Raw genomic sequence first — 17,623 nt, 5'->3', positions numbered from 1 at the left:
TATTCAAAAAGAGTACTGACACATAAGTATCTTGCAGATTCATGGATTTGAAATTAAAATATGCAAGGAATGTTATGGAAAAAATGGAGTTTGGGGCCCAATACAGGTGTCAAAGGTTAAGAGTGTGTGTGTGTGTGTGTGTGTGTGTGGGAGAGAGAGAGAGAGAGAGAGAGAGAGAGAGAGAGAGAGAGAGAGAGAGAGAGAGAGAGAGAGAGAGAGAGAGTCTGAGTGCCACACTAAAGATGGGCTATGAATGTCACGGGATGTGATGTGTCGCAGGGTACTAAGAATACGGTAGGGATGCCAGGGTATGTTGAAACAGATTGGCAGGGAGACTAACTATATACTATGAGTGTTAGGGGATGCAGCAGCAAAATGACAGGGGTAGTATGGATGAGCTAGGAGTGTCAGGGGATACAACAGCAAACTGGCAGGTGACTATAGATGAACTAGGAGTGCCATGGGATGGAAAGGCAGTCCAGCAGCATTTGAGATACAGGATGTAAGGGTAAGCACATCCCTGGGTGAGACAGCGGTGGTGTGATGTGTGATGGAGGCCACCATGGCAGCACAGCTAGCCTCACCACCCACCACAAGAGCTGCAGCAGCCACCACCGACGCTGCTAACAATAGCCGGTCAGCCATTACGTGTGAGAAGGCTGCCCTGAAGGCGAAGTAAAGGGAGACAATGAAGTTTGGCACATTACTGCATATACCAGTAATAAAATATAACTAATGCTCTTGTGGTTCTATGTATTTTATTCTGCAAGTGGCACCACCACATGTGAACATACAGTAATCAATCACAAAGCACAAACTTCCCTCATCTTCACCTTTCACTGAAGTTAGTGGAGGATGATTGAAACATTTTAGAGGCTTAATTTAGTGACATTATACCCTGCCCAATTTAAATTGGCCTAAAATTACCATATCTCCTTCATGAATGCTTAGCTGCAATAAGAACTTAACATTAGAATATAATGCTGGCAATGAAGAAATGTTATGGAAGGATGTTGAGCCAAAGTAGTGTCTTATTTTGCCACTGATCTATGGGAAATATATAACAAATTCTGCCAAGTTAAGCTGGACAAGCAATAATCAACTGGAACTTCATGTTCAAGTGCAGTGAAGTTACAAAAACATCAAGTACTGATATAGGGTCTATGTTACTAAAACAAACAAACAAATAAACACACAGACACACACACACACACACACACACACACACACACTGCTTCACCTCTTTCCCTACATCTTATCTTGAATGGAACAACTTGCACCTACTGTAATGCTTTGTGTAATACCTGTGATGTTCCACTATGGAGGGAAGGCCAGTTAGTGTGGTGTACAGGTCAAGGTAGACTTCATGGTGGAAAAGTTGTACCATGTCCAGGAGGTCCAGGGCCACCTGAAGCACATGTTCTGCCTCCACGGGCATCACCTTGCTCCTCCTTAAACCCTTGCAAACTCCACTCAGGTCTCCATCACCCAGGCAACCCGCCCATGTCACTACATCAACATACACTGCCAACGAGCTCCGTCGGCAGCACTGCAGAGGAGGAACAGTTAATCAATAGCTTTAATCAATGAAGAATAGTCAATCTAAGCAGAAAACAGTGTCATATACACAGCAGTTAAGGACACTGTCCAACCATTCCAAAACCTAAATTAAACAAAATCGCCCACTGCCAAAAAAGTAAATAAATAAATAAATACAGTAAATAAATAAATATATATACATATACTGTATATATATATATATATATATATATATATATATATATGGATTAATGGAGATTATGTCTTACCCCTCCATTATAAAAGATCTTTCCTAAGCTCAAAAAACCTGGTTAATAATAAAAATACTCCGGTGGTAAATACAGCAGTCAGTGGTTGGGCACACTATCTGTTAAAAGTACTACGGCCCAGGTACACTATCTGTTAAAAGTACTATGGCCCAGGAGAAGCTTAACAATAATCTTCAGAGCTCCTTGTTAAAGGAACTGATAAAATTCATGAGCACATCTGATACTGTATTTGATATCCTGACCAAGTTCTGACAATAACAAAGTACAGTAGTGCTAAATATTTGATATTCTGAGGTAGTTTAAAGAATTTTTAAGTGTTCAGTTTCAGAATTGGATGCCCATAAAAAATCTACCTGGTACATGGTAAAAATATACTATGACTTGGATTTTCTTTTGTTAATTTCTAAAAGCGAAAGACAAGGTGGAGGAGTTGAGAAACAGAGCAATGGTGTGTGAATGAGCCAAAGCTGTGGATGAGTCAGGGTCAACAATGTGGGTGCAGAAGAATTTGGCATGTCTGCAGAATGCATATAAGGAGTGTCTGGTCAAAAACTCTGAAGCTGTGTGTGGTGTTGCAAAACCAGAGACTAGTGTGGGGAAAGAAAGAAAAAAACTGTAAGTGGGATGTCGAGGCTAAACGAAGAGGAAAAAAAAAAATGGTGTGGATGCAAGAAAGGAATTTCTAATGAATGGAGGGGATATTGAGTAAGAAGCATGTAGAACAAAAATGATGAACTATGAACAGAAATTAATAATGTATTAGCTACTCTAATGACAGAAAACTCTTATGGAGAACGGCACAACACTGTAGGAATGAGGGTGGAGAAAAGTGAGGAATGAAAGTGAAAGCATAGTATGAAGGAAGCCAAACATGGAGCAGACAAAAATGATATTTTTCAAAGCTCATGAATGGGAAAGATGAGAGCAGGGCAGTGGTAAACAACCCTGCTTTTGGTGGTGTGCAGAGAAAGAATATGGCACCTAAGAAAAGGAAGACTTCAAATGGTGGAAGAGTTTAATTATGTCAGGATGGTGTTAGTAACGAGAGGTAAATGTGAAATGGAAATGCAGAATTAAGTTGCTGAAATCAGATAAGCTGGCAAAGCTATGAAGACTTTGATACAAAACAGGATTAAATATGGAGGTTGTAAGAGGACTGTATGAATGGTGCTGTGGTGCCCATACTAATATATCCATATCAGTATTTGGCATGGAGCGAGGCTGAAGGCCAAAAAGACAATGGAGCTGGGACTGTTCAGGAATGTACCCGAGTTGCAGAGGTTGGAGATATTAAGATAAATATCTAACATATCTGTGAAAGATGCTGGATGAGGAAGTCTACTGATTGGAAGGTAGAAGAGAGTACTTAGATGGTATGATTAGACACAGAATAGATAGGAACAGAGGGGTGAAAACAATATATGTGAGTCAGTCGGAAGGTAGTGGGAGGCATGGAAAGCCAGTAAGATGGTTGGATATGGTGACATAATGATGAAGTGTATGGCTTAAAACTATGTCCAGTATGAAAATGCAAATGACAGGAGTTGCAGTCTGCATTCCTTTTTTAACTTCTGCTGGACTGATTCTTTGTAAGGTAGTTTACCAGCCCTGGGTCACTGTTTTATAACCAATATAAACTGTACTCCATATGAAGCTTGCAGCTTGGCTCATGGAGACCTTCAATATGAGGTCTGCAGCTTGTCAAGGGTACTGATAGTGGAATGATTTTATCCCAACAATGTTTGTAAAGTACATCCAAAAGAACAAAGGCATCCAGCAGATGGTTACTGTAAGTTACAGGTTACTGTCTGTGAGTGGAGCCAAGATTTCAAAGGTTTGAATATATGGCCCACTTCACTAGTACACTGTTGATAGTTTTCCTACATTTATGTTTTCTCTTTCCTATTTCAGGTTCATATTCATCCCAGTTGCTTAGTGGAAAAACATGATAAGGATAGTATAATATACCAGTCATATTATGTACACACACACACACACACACACACACACACACACACACACACACACATATGTACATAGCTAAGGGTACAGTATGATGAACATGGAACTTCCCTCACCCTTGACTGCAGCTGTTCCAGGATATTCCTCTCAGACTGAGCTATAGTCTGAGTGCTCACTGGCAGCTTCATTGCCTTCAGGCTTTTCTGGCTCATGTTCAGGGTCATGCTCTGTGAGGGTGAGGAATGACTGGTTTTCAGCAGTAAGACAGAAGCAATTGTATCCCATCATGTCCAGATGTATCAAGGAATAACTGGTAAGATACACATGAAACATCATGCAAAATTGGGACTCAGTTCACAGAAACCTGGGAATATGCTATTAATTCAAGTGTAAGTTACAGGAAATGTTAAAAAATAAGTTAGTAAGGCAGCTGATGTTTCTCAACCTTGATGTCCTAGGAACTGGTATCAGTAGTATCAATACAGGGTCACAAATGGAAATGTATACAGTACATCACCTAACACTTTATGCATTCAAAATCCTCTAGGCCATGAAGGGAATAGTTGCAAAAAAGAATATTCATGATTTTACAAACTCTAATCAGTCTGCTACGAAGGCTACTGGTTTATACCGGTAACAAAATCAGTTAGGCAAAATGCTGTGAAAGAATAAATGCATCTAGGAAGCTTAATATTCTTTGCTAAACATTACAGAATAATTCATCTGGGAAAGCAGCATTCCAAACTAGAATGAAGTTATATGGAATACTGACGGCTTCCAAGGAAAACTTCCCAACCCACTTTGCCCTTTTTTCACTCATTTCCTCCCCATTAATATGAGAATCTGTGGGGTTTAGTTTTTACACCACCAATGCTTTCCCTCATACAACACACAACTTCTGAGGATATATTCATTCCACCCTTTCCCACCATGTATCACCCTCTCAGCCCACCCGTCCCAAATACAAAATATAGTGACAAATGTGTTAAGTTAAATTCACATCGTATCATTGATGAAGGCTCCAACATGCTTGCATGCATTGGCCTTGGTCACCTAATGGTGGCTCTCCATGCTGCTCAATCTCTGGCAGCCTCCCTATTCAGCCCCTTATCCCTGAGGTCACGGTCTTTGATCTCATGCCAGGTCTTTTTCGGTCTGCCTCTTGCAACCCTACCCCTGATGTTCACACATCTCACCCTCTGCACCCAACTGTCATCCTCGATCCTCTCAATATGCTCAAACCATTCCAATTAACCCCTCTTCATCACAATGCCAATACTGTACATTCAAGCCCCACCCTTCCTCTTAACTCTTCAATCACAATCTTAGCCCCACCTCTAGGCCTTGTATTCAAGGATGCACTACATATTCATCAAATTACAGTATTGTAATTTCTGTACATCTGAGTCTACAAAGGTAAATTGTTACCCTGTTAAATGAGGAATCATCGTATACTGACCTGTTTGTGTGAGACGAGTTTGGATGCTATCATGACACAGGTGACAGCCCGTAGTGGTGCCTGGTCCCGTACCTTCCTCTGCACTGCCTTCACCAGCCGTTCCCTCTTGCGACCCTCATCAGTTGTCAGCATCACATGATCCAGTAGGCTCTCCATGTGTTCCATCATGTACCTAATAAAGCCACCATCATTAATCATCATCAGCATTATGACCATCACCATCAATCATCCTCATCCTTAATCATTATAATCCTCAAATCATCATCATCATCATTAACATCCTCTTCATCATCATCTTCACTTCTTTCTCCCACTAAGGATGGGGTGAGGTAGGGCCCAGAAAGTAAGGACTTCATGTCCACCCAATTAGTCCTTTATATATGAGGGTTTACTTTTCAGTGATATATGCCACTATGTAGTCTCATGGATTGACACAGAAGTAAATATGCATAATGGATGAGAAAAGCACTGTAAGCAGTAAATGACTTCCAAATGATCCACTTCATGATTCAGCATTCTGAAAGTTTCCTACTGGTACTGTAATCTGGATGAAACTGGCATATCAGCTGCAAAGATGGCACTGGAACTTCAATACACATTTTTTCTGCAGTTAATTTACTTTGGACATAAAGTCAAAAATGGTGACTTAACAGGGACTTTTACTGCACCTCAAGTCCCACCCACCACCCTCCATATCTTCTCACCTATTTCCCTCTATGTGCTTACCTCTGGAAGATGTCGAGGGCAATGTACCTAACATGGTGTGAGAGAGAGAATGACTCAGCCACATGCCATATGACTGTCATGGCAGAAGTAACATCAAGCAGCAGCTGAGCTTGGTGTACCTCCCTTTTTTCACGTTCATTTTCAGCCTCCAAGGTCTTCATTAAGTCTTGAATCTGAGCCCCTGCAACATTATCACACTTAAGGATGCAGATAATGACCAAAGTAGCAATTAAGAGGATGTCTCAGCAAATCTAAAATCTGATGTTATGTTTCAGGGTGTAGGAATTCATTATCATGTTTGTGACTGAAAATAAGCATCACCAAGACTAGAATATGGACTGGGGATGATGCTTGGTATGATGCTAGCAAATTCATGCTAAAGGATGCCTGATGGGCAGCAGCAAAAACTCTCAGGCATGAATCCATATTAATATGAATTCAAAACATGGATTAAAAGTGCTGGCTGTAAACATGTGATTGATTGAGTGAATCATGAATCCACAGATTTTAGGTGTACAGCACTGTACTGTTGCTCCCCTATTTGTGACCTTTCAAACAACAAACTTTCATAGATATTACACTTTAAATGAGGCATTTATTGAGCTATGGTACTTCTTCAGTGATAGCCACATAATACCACAGAGTTGGCTGCTTTACACCAATGGTTTAAACTACCAAAAAAAAAAAAAAATGACCAGTCCTTTTATTCTTGGATATATTTTGTTATTTTTTATGAATTACTTTGGTTTTTAATTATGTACTGTAGCTACAGTCATATTCCTAATACTGTACCAGGATTAACAACAGTCAGGTGAACAGAAAATGTTTAATTACGGTAATGTTCAAGCCAAAAACATATTCATGGTACATCAGAGAATGTAAATGGAAAAAATTATTAATCCTTTAAGTAAACTATGGCTAATTTGTTTTGAAGAAACACTTCCTAGCCTTGTTAACAGAAAAAAATACTGGTATACATTATAATAGAATGCAACACATTTAATTAATAAATATATAGTATACTGAGAACAAGCACTGAGAGATATCTTAATACTGCAGAGTATTTTAGGAAATAAAAAATTAGAAAAAAACAATCACCCACCAAACTAACAGGCCTACAGAAAAACCTGTAGTCAACTGACTCATCCAATTAATCAGGTACTGTACTTTCACTTTTTTATGTACCTATGGAAATTAAATTATTAAAGCTTGCTGAATTCTTCTTTATATTACATCTATGAGTAACTGCATGTCAAACTGATATATACAGGGGTAGAACTGCTGGAATAAAAATGAATGACATTAAACTGAAACCCCCCAAAACAAAGTTTTTTTTATTTTTTTTTTTAACCACTGGTTTTTGCCAACCCTGAAATACTGTATATTTTGACTTTTATTATCTCTCCTAGCAGGTCTCAAAAGTGAAAGAAAAGTACTGACTTGTTTATAATTTCAACATTATAGCACTGCAATGATATGGATATGATGACTACTGAGTGGGGGTGCAATGACATTTAGTGAATGCGAGTGTAATGCAGTTAATGAAACACTGATTAATGTACAATACTGTACAGTGCTGGCCATGATAATGACAGCTATTGCAAAACATGTTCCCTCCCTCAGATACTGTCTTGTTCTATTTATTATATTGTGTAAAACAAACTGCAAAAGGATGAAGTGAACATGAGAGCTGTGGCTAAGCTAGAATTTTTAAAATGGGGTGCCCAGGGCCACCCTGGCCACCCTTCTGGCTATGCTGCTGCACCCCATCCCCCCACTTCATCTTCAAACTCCCCTCCCTCTTGCCCTCCACCTCTCTCAAATTTTCCAAGTCAGGTCAGTCAATCCCCACACTCTTCACATGGCCAAACCATCCAGGAGTATTTCTCTTAATATCTTCTAGTGACCATCATCCACTCACATGATGTAGTGCTGCCTACTTCTTCCTTAGCTTTTATCATTCTTTTTCTGTGCCTGCCCTCCTCTCTTCCTATTTCTCCCATATTTCCTGTCACTACTTAATGCTTTTCTTTCCGTTACAGGTGGCTTTACATTGAGTGACAAGCCAAATGGTTTCCTGTAGGCCAACAAACCATTTACAACGCTGCATGGTAACCATATAACCAAACCATACGTGCTCCCTACGTGTCAAGTGGGTTGGTGGAGGGTTAGTGCCCCTCCCTGTAAAACAAATAACTCAGAGTCAAATGGACAGATAGATATCCACATTAACACCACAATGGTCAATTACTCCTCATTTGTGTGTTTGTGTCTCAGTGTAATTCCTTATGTTCCTCTCACTACATCTGCTCTGTTCACATTCTTGATTTTCATCCTTTCAACAGGGTCCATAAGTTGTGTAACCCTGGTCTGTCTGGTTGAGTAAACCTATCAACTGCTGGCACGAAATCAGCATGGGGATTAGTGTGGTCTGGTTCCTTGATGGCTATTTGCATCCCCATCCAGTTACCTGGGGTACCATATTAGGCTCCACATCACCATATGACTTGGTTATACTACCACTTAGCATTGTAAATGGTTCCCTGGGTTACTGGAAGCCCTTTGGCTTGTCACTTGATGTCACCTGATGTCGAAAGAAGTGTAACAAAAAGTATGAGGAAGGATCAAAGAAATTGTAAATAAGAACAGACACAGGTACAGAAATGCAACTCGTTACTTTTCTATAGGTACGGAAAACCACCCCAGGTAACTTTTCTTCAGACACAGGTAAGTGACCCAGACTTTTCTGTAACCACAGAAAATCAACCTGGGTCAGTTTTCTTTAGGTATAGAATAGTGACCCTGATCACTTTTCAACAGACACATAAAAGTGGCCCAGGTCATGTTTTCTATTTAAAAAAAAAAAAAAAAAAGAAGAAGGATCAGTTTTTGATACGCAACTAAAAGCGACCTGGGTCAGTTTTCTACACAGAAAAGCAACCTGTGTCTTTCCTCTACAGAAAACTGGCCAAATTTGTTTTCTGTATAGAAAAGTGTCCCACACCACTTCTAAATACACAATGAAAGGCAACCCAACCCTTTTGTCCAGGCATAGAAAAGCTCGCGTGGGTGGTAATCTTTAACAAGACATAGGACCACCTCTTAAAAACTAACAATAATTTTTTCCTCTCTTTGAACTGATTCAACGACTTTATAAAGTGTATTGATGTGCATTTTGGAGTACGATGAGGATCCATCAGTTAACAAGGAAAATATGGTTACATATGGGATGGGTTAGGTTAAGTTAGCACAAAACTTGTTAGGTTTGCATAAAATTGGTTTGGTTACGTTAGCGTAAATAATAAAACTGCAAAATAAGGTTGTCATCTGACTCCTTAAGGATTACCTGTAAAAAGTTTGGTGAGTGACGTGATCATCAGAAAACAAGGTGTCCAGGCAGTCCTTAAATACCCGTTAAGTTGGTAAACTTTGTTTTTCAAGTTTTGTAATATCAACAAGCAGTTGTCTGTACTGCATTCTGTACTAAAATTACTTTCCTTAAGTGCATGAGAATACGTGGTGCTTTGCCCTATCGACTGGCGCAATACTCCTGTTAAAAGGTTGCCACTATGCCACCCCATTCTCCATCATCAAGCTTCCCTCTCTCCAAATTACTCCTCTCCCCTTCTCTCACTATATCTCTTCTCCCCAATGAGGAGAGCCTACTGAAGGCCAGAAACTGAAATGAAAATTACTATACCCACGTTTTCTAAGTATACCTACAATGGTAGAAGTACTGTACTTACTCAAATCCTCCTCTGTCCAAAGTTCACTTTGTGGCAGATTAAAATAGGCGCACGTGGTTTTCTGACGTCGATCCATTCTTGACTCTCAAACAGCACGAATATCGTTCACTACATGCGATACATACAGCAGAGTACTGGTAAGTACTCGTTGTATTTCAACTTTTTTGGCCTGTCGACTCACCATTACCCAGCTCTGCTTCCTACACGATGCCAGCCTCCCTTCCGTCATTATAAATACATCACCGGATCGAAATGGTTAATACTCTTGCTTGATATTTATGCAACCTATAAAAATATATAAGCAGCATGCAGAAGATAAAGATAACGTGGAAAATAAATTGCTAAAGTTACTACATCCTTGTGAGCCCTGAGGAATCACAAAATCCTCTCCTAACACGTTTTGTAGCCCCCATCCCTCCACTCATTCTTGTAAAAACTTTAGTTGTATACAACCAAGACCTCAGTGATCAAAACTTACTTTCAGGCTGGGCAAGGATTAAGAATGCAAAATAATCCTGTTTTTGTTCTTTCTGTAAGAGGTATACGTGGGCGACTCTAGTTTGTTGTGATTTTTTTTTTTTCCAACAAGGAATGAGGTACTGCATATAGCAGCCTACAAAGTAAGCTACTGGTTATAGCAATGCGTGATATTTAGGATAACCTATGTGTGGGCTTACGGAATGATAATACGAGAGAGAGAGAGAGAGAGAGAGAGAGAGAGAGAGAGAGAGAGAGATTCTGTCCTATCAGACAAGTTACACACAAAAATGAAGATGATCAATCATTGGAAGTTACGGTGGACATAGAGGAAACCAATGAAGCAGACTAAACTATAGACGTTATAACTTTATGACACCATGATGATTTAGTATTCCTAGTTTATTGATTTTAGAGTCCATAATTCTTAACTACTTACCTTTCAGTGACTCAGCACAACCGGAAAACTAATTCCATTCCATAACAAACTGTCTTCAGTACTCAGTTACCTGTCTGTCCCTGCGTACTCCCTTGCTCGAGGTTAAATGGTGACTGAAATGGTTCGAAGCTTCTAGGGTTCATTCCCAGTGGGGTTGAATTAGCTGTAAAGGCTGGTTCTTGTCAGATTTATTTTGATTATCGTGTCTTCACCATGATACAGTCTGGATAGCCTGCCTCAACATTATTCTGATTTCAAGTTATATAAGAATTTCACCCGATTAAATTACAAATTCTACAGCCTTTTATAGGAACAAAGTAGAGACGTTTCGTACTGTAGGGAGTAGATAGCCTCCATTAATCCCTTCACTTCAAAACATCTTCCTCAAGCTGAATGAAATTGCCTGGTGGTAGCAAGAAAAGATTAATAATGTTTCCGGTCAGAAAGGGTTAACACATCCGAGGTAGCAAACTCACTACGAGCGACTTAATTTTGACACCAACAAGCCGGAGACTTTTTTTTTTTTTTTCTCTCTTACTACTTGCAGACGATTTTGTTCAGCTGGCCGATCCGACTCTTTAACAATGTCTATTTCCTCTATGTCCTTGTTGACCCAGAAGTGCAACTAGGATTCTACATGGATGGGAAACTACATGAAATTTCAATTGTTTAGGTTCGTATTCTGATGGGAGACTGGCTTGGTAAATACACTGTCTGCCTTAATGACCTTGGTGATGTTGATAGGCACTAATTGTAAGCCGCCTCTTCTTTATCATCATTATCATCTTCATTATCTCTTCCTCCTCTTGTGAACGGGCTTGTGTACCACTGCGACAGAGTGGTAGATATGACCCATCCTTTTATTCTGAACTTTCATAGTAGTACATACACTTAAACTTTCTCTTTCTATGGACACATTGTCATTATCGTTAAACTAGTCAGCCCAGCCCAGTAAAATTCTACAACCAGCTTGTGGCGCTTCGTGACTAGTTCGTCCACATTACCTTGACGGTGATTTTCATCCTTGTGCAGCATATTACCCTAGTTTAAAAACTGAATAATACAATGCTGCTAGTTTACCTCCTCTCCATAGCACTTTTTCCTGACAACCATCGTATTCTAAGGTAAAAACTTCAATACTACGGCACTACATCCTTTCCATGGCATTGCCATGTGACTAGCATTATATTCTTGAGTTAATATCATTTTACAGGTCAGCATTAAAGATGGACAGACGTCAGTTTTAGGCTGTTAAAATGGACAAAGCATAGTGGCTATAGGTAAGTAATAAAACTCCAGAACCCGTTACGATTTATTAATACAACTCTACATATACAGTATAAACTTTATAAACATTACTTATTACTAATACGCGGTTCTTCCTTACACTTAACCTATCGTCTTAATCTCTTCAGTCCGATGACGTATTTAAATGGTCTCCACACTGTCAAACTATATTTGCTCAACTTCTCAGTTTCTTGCTTCATTCTCTTATCAACACATTTTTTTTTTTTTCAATTTGGTGCCACTCCTGTTTTTCTTCATCAGTTCACTTCTAACTTGGTACAATTATCCTTGGACATATATATATATATATATATATATATATATATATATATATATATATACAGTATATATATATATATATATATATATATATATATATATATATATATATATCTTGAACAGGACTTTATGTGGTTGAAGGTCCAACCATACAAAAACACATCTAATGAAATGTGGCAACACGAATCCGCCGAATGTACCAATTTATTGCGAAGAGGTGGGACGATCATCTTTCAGTGCCATAGTTTGCTTCTTTTTTTATGTGGAGACCATCTTGCACCGCCTTTGGAATGTTGGCAAGCCTTAATCCATCTTCTTGCTACCGTACCTTCAGACAGTTTTATCCTTGTACAGAAAGATTTTTTTTTTTTTGAACTGCAAGGGTTGGATACAGCCTTCATTATCCCCTCCACTGTTAGACTGCTCTCCTAAATTGAACAAAATCGCCTCGTAAGAGCAAGAATAAATTACCAAAAGTAGCCGTTAACTGACTGAAGCGGTTAATTGGGACTATAATCTGCAACTCGTTTAGTCTCTCTCTCTCTCTCTCTCTCTCACATACACACGCACACATAAAAGACGTCGTAAATACTGATCTCGACAAAAATAAGTCAACACTCGTAAACAAACAACTCGCAACAAAATCTAGGTCGGTTAGTTGCCAAATAACACCTTAACCCTCTGACGAAAAACATCCTTCACAGAGCAACACCCAGATTATTTCATTCACTCTAGGTCTCTCATTCTACAGGTTAATATTAAGTCTTAACCTAAGGGTTTATATACAGCAATAATTTCCCCCAAAATATATCCAAGCACCACTAGAAAAGAAAAAAAGAAAAAAAGGCAGCATATAAAACAAAGAAAAAGGGTCGTTTTAATATTAATGCAAGAGTTATTTAATACCCTTTCAGTACGATAACGTTTCTTTATGTATTTATTAATTCATTTATGTTTAGGGGCAACCTTTTGTAATAGTGAGATTACAGACTATCTCCCTTTAGGTTGCCTGTACAACAAAAGCTTCGTTATGAGTTTGGTCCGTATCACTAATGCTTAAGAGTGCCAAGGTGTAAACTAACCCCTAATACCCCTAATTTCTGATGGTGAACAATGGAACACCTGTATGATCAATGTTGGAGTAAATGTTCAAAACCCTGCAATAACCATTCTCGGCTGCCTACAAGAGTCTCTGCCCTACCACACAGACACCTCATTGTTCATCTCACAGTTCATTTTCTCGTTACGTCCTCATTATCATCCCGGCGGCCAGAGAACACAACAAGGAGTCTCTGTCACGTCGTCACCTCATCTATTTAAACATTTTGGCGCCGCAACAACTTGGCCATATGCCGCTGGAAGTCATGGCCCTTGTGTCCAGCAGTTTATCACACGATGATCTGTAACGGCGGTGTGGCAGTTTCATGTAAACATTAAACAGACAGTCCACTGAACAGTGTTAAGTGCTGTTATTCCCATGCTGCGCCACTGATTTGACGCGCGCTCCACCACCATACGTTGTAACTAATAACATAAATTAGCCTTAACTGTTAGATGTGTTTAACTTACATCCTACATTACAGACAGTGGTGACCAATAATTTTGCAGCTTCAAGCTTTGGGTTCCTTCTTCCTTGCATTAAAAAAAAGATACTGACATGGTGTAGTACTATTATTATCACATCCCAAGAGAAATGACCAGTACAGAAGTACCGGTACTATACGGACGTGGAACCATACGGGCCTTCGCTAAATTGAAGCACCATTAGAGGTTTCACTAGAGTGGAGCACCTCTGTGAAAATTCTTAGGGAGCTACACTAAAGCACCCATGGAACATCACCAGAGTAAAACACTTTGCTATGGTGAAAATCCTTGGGGAGTTCAAGCGAATTACCATATAAGGGACTGCTGAACTATACCACCCTGTCTGGGAAAATCCTTAGGTGTGACTGACTGACTGGGCCATACTATGTTCCCTTAGCCCATATAATGGACAGATCAATGAACTACTAAAAAAAAGCACAGAAAACCAAAGAGTAAAATACTGCGTGTAGGAAGGTCCTTCGCTAAAGTATTCTGCATCAAAATGTGCGAGCTCCAGCGTTATCTTCAGAAGGTGTACTGTATTCTTTCTTTTCTTTAGTATGACGATATGATTTTCATAAAGCTGCCTATGGGATATAAAATGTTGCCTTTTCCTGAGATCTCCAAGGCACGAACACGGTAACATTTTCTTCTTTTTTTTTTTATGTGCCACACAGACCTCGTGAATATGCAACCTTACGGCTCTAGAGATGTTCCTGCGTAAACAAAAAGAAGGGGGTCTGTCCACACATTCCTGCCCCCAGTTTTAATAATGCACCCTAGTTTTTCCTTTTTCGTTTTTTTTTCTTTGACTTTTTTTTTTTTTTTTTTGGCGTGAAGGCAGCTTTTCCTCTTCGGTACCAAGACGTGTTCTGCTTATTTTATTCTTCATAGGTCATATTATATTTTGAATTAATTAGATCTTCGCAGTGAAAGGGTTAAAAGCATGTGTACAGGGGTGGTATTTTAGGTGGTATAGGAGCGTTCGTAACACATTTTTCTTAGTGATTTATTATGGTATTAAATCCTGGTATTCTCCTTTATATTATTTATGTGTTTTTAGTATCAGTTTGCCTCACTAACGTACAACATAATAAAAAGGCGTAATATGTAAAATAAATCGCCAAGGAGCCACTGTCACGAAGTCTCCTAGGTCACCTGAAATACGTCGCTCAGCGTCATGGTTGAATAAGCTATGTGGGTCTCTCTCTCTCTCTCTCTCTCTCTCTCTCTCTCTCCTCTTCCACTACTATAATACCTTCTATCACAAAGAAGAGGAATGATAACTGAACCGTGAACTGGTACTGTTGGGGTCAGGTTAGGTCAGGTCAGGGGGTGGACAGAAGGAGTCAGGTCAGAGGTCAGCTGAGGTCAGGTGCGGTGTTACGTGAGGTTAGAAGTTAGCTAGTTGGTGTGATGTGCGGCGAGGGAATGTAGAGGAGGTCAAGTGTGGTGAGGTTGGGTCAGCACGCCACGCCCCCTGCTGTGATGGAGAAGATGGGCAGCAGGAGTGAGAGCAGCAGCAGCAGGGAGGGGGCCAAGGGGGGCGGGGCGCTGCTGTAGAAGGGGCAGTACGAACACTGGAAAAAAAAAAAAAAAAACATTAATACTTCATCAATACATAAAAACAAACATGAATAAATAAATACACAAATAAACAAACAAATTAATACACACCCACACTCTAACTTCCCCACCTCATACACTTACACCCACACAATCTTCCTTTTTTAACACCTTTCACGTCCTCGTTTATTTCTGCACAAGACACATGAATATTTACGCAAATTTATGTCAAGTATTTCGACACTGAAAAAGACAAAACACACGCGGGAAAATACTGAACGGCAATACGAGGAATTATATCAAAGATTTTTTTTTTAGAAAGTTTCCTTAGATCAATATTTCACACCAATAAAGAACAGAATTTTGTGCAATAATAATAATGAATAATGGCAATTAATAATAATAATAATAATAATAATAAATCCCCTCACGTTCGGCACAACTCGGGTATTTTATTTTTTAGCTGACGTTAGATGACTCTCTCTCTCTCTCTCTCTCTCTCTCTCTCTCTCTTTCTCTCTCTCTCTCACACACACACACACACACACACACACACACACACACACACACACACACATTCAGCCCTCTTCCCTGTCACGTCTCTTATTTTATTGAACTCAAGAACTTTATTGTGAAAATGACAGTGGATCTCCTCTTTACTCATCCCTTTATTTATTTACTTATTTCTTGCTATGGAGCAGTATGAGAGAGGGTGAGTGTGTGTGAGATAGTGTGAGGGTGTGTGAGGCAGGGAAGGAGTCTGGGGGGGGTAGTGTGTGTGTGTGTGTGTGTGTGTGTGTGTGTGTGTGTGTGTGTGTGTGTGAGAGAGAGAGAGAGAGAGAGAGAGAGAGAGAGAGAGAGAGAGAGAGAGAGAGAGAGAGAGCGCAGGAAGGCATAGCAAGCATCAAAACTAAGACACAAAAAAAAATAAAAAAAAACAGTAAGACACAAAAAGCCTTAAAAACAACGAAGTGACAGAAAAAAAAACAGACGAGAGAGGCAAGGCATAGTGAGGAGAAAGAGGCAAGGAAAAACAGCAGCAAGAGGTGTGATACAACTGATAACCAGGGAAGTACTGCTAGATAATACATACGAGAAAGGGGAGACTTAATAATAATAATAATAATAATAATAATAATAACAGGTACAACAACAACTACAACAACAACAATAATAATAATAATAATAATAATAATAATAATCCATCACTAAAAAATTAGATCAGTAATCGTCTGACTATCGGTGGCATATCATCGCAGCTTCTCCAAAATAATAATAATAATAATAATAATAATAATAATAATAAAAGGCTTAGGATATGGTTGTTTACTCCTACCAAGTTAAATATCACACTAGCATTCAGAAGCCTAAAGTCAAGGTTATTATGTTGAAGGTCACTGAGTATAACACGCCTTTGAAGAATTTCTAATAGTTACCATTTAAATAGCCATTCACTTCTTCGAGGATACGATAGAACATGGTGAATAATGGCACGCTAAAACCAAAAATTAGAGGATATTATTTTCTTGGAAATTCCTCTGGCAATCGTGGGCATATCACAACAGTTTCGCCAAATTATTAGCAAACAAGCCATATGTCCCGAGATACTGGCCACAAAGTTTTCATACAATTTGTTCACTTGATTTAGAGATATTTTGGCAACATACAGACTCACACACAGACAAACAGACACACAGATGCTGACACAAACACAGATGCAGACACAAACACACAGATAAACACATACAGACACACAGACACACATATACAGTACACAGTCGCAGGCGAATACATTATCACATAGCTGGGCGTCTGATTAAGCAAGACATGCAGCAAAGCGTCCCAAGGTTATGACTGTGCTATAATGGGGTCTCTGGGTGGCCAACAGCATAGTCAGTCAGTCAGTCGGTGGGTGCAAGCAGTACATCACACACATACACTTACACACAAGCACATATCTACTCAACATCCACCCAACACCAGTAAGTAGGGGAGAGGGGGGCTTAACCACTAGGCAGTCCGACAATTAAGCTAATAACTATGTAAACAACTTCATCATCCATTAGTTCTCTATGCTGACTGTGAAAGTATCCTAACAAAAAAATTACTCAGTTCAGCCTGAGTCAAAGAAGTCGTAAACCACGGACCTGCAAGTGCATTACCCAAATATCTGGCTCTACTACACGACCTGCAGTGGCAGTGATACACGTTCCGAACCTACCATGGCGACCCTGAGACCTACCATGGAGTTGATGCCTCCAAAACATTCGTGGACAACCTCGTCAGAGAG

At 39.5% G+C, this 17,623-nt stretch overlaps 2 protein-coding genes across 2 annotated transcripts in view; both read right to left on the bottom strand.

The window, feature by feature from the left end:
- Positions 1-438: 438 nt before the first annotated feature.
- On the bottom strand, positions 439-9,777 carry LOC145392790 (cyclin N-terminal domain-containing protein 1-like). The gene is made up of 6 exons (XM_080267078.1): positions 9,702-9,777; positions 5,956-6,136; positions 5,230-5,401; positions 3,887-3,997; positions 1,305-1,549; positions 439-664 (listed from the first exon to the last, which is right to left on the bottom strand). The coding sequence occupies exons 1-6, from the start codon at positions 9,775-9,777 to the stop codon at positions 439-441; spliced, it is 1,011 nt and encodes a 336-aa protein (XP_080123204.1).
- Positions 9,778-15,110: 5,333 nt separating this feature from the next.
- The window catches only part of LOC145393024 (CD109 antigen-like), a 150,721-nt gene continuing 148,208 nt past the window's right edge, over positions 15,111-17,623 (bottom strand). The window contains exon 28 of the mRNA XM_080267348.1: positions 15,111-15,347. Within this exon, the coding sequence (XP_080123474.1) occupies positions 15,231-15,347 (117 nt within the window). The 3' untranslated portion in view covers positions 15,111-15,230. The remainder of the gene's footprint in view (positions 15,348-17,623) is intronic.

The sequence above is a fragment of the Coenobita brevimanus genome, chromosome 23, assembly GCF_032717465.1.
Source record: "Coenobita brevimanus isolate Jiangsu-jjx chromosome 23, ASM3271746v2, whole genome shotgun sequence".
Classification (NCBI taxonomy): Eukaryota; Metazoa; Arthropoda; class Malacostraca; order Decapoda; family Coenobitidae; genus Coenobita; species Coenobita brevimanus.
The sequence above is the reverse complement of the archived record's forward strand: the minus strand, read 5'-3'. Positions and strand labels throughout refer to the sequence as shown.

What these genes read in the sequence shown, in the direction of transcription:
- LOC145392790 (XM_080267078.1), bottom strand. Translation starts at nt 9,777, where the DNA reads ATGGATCGACGTCAGAAAACCACGTGCGCCTATTTTAATCTGCCACAA. An exon ending in AACTCGTCTCACACAAACAG is followed by an intron (nt 3,998 to 5,229) that starts GTCAGTATACGA and finishes TCACCCTCACAG; the next exon opens with AGCATGACCCTGAACATGAG. An exon ending in TGGAACAGCTGCAGTCAAGG is followed by an intron (nt 1,550 to 3,886) that starts GTGAGGGAAGTT and finishes CCTCCTCTGCAG; the next exon opens with TGCTGCCGACGGAGCTCGTT.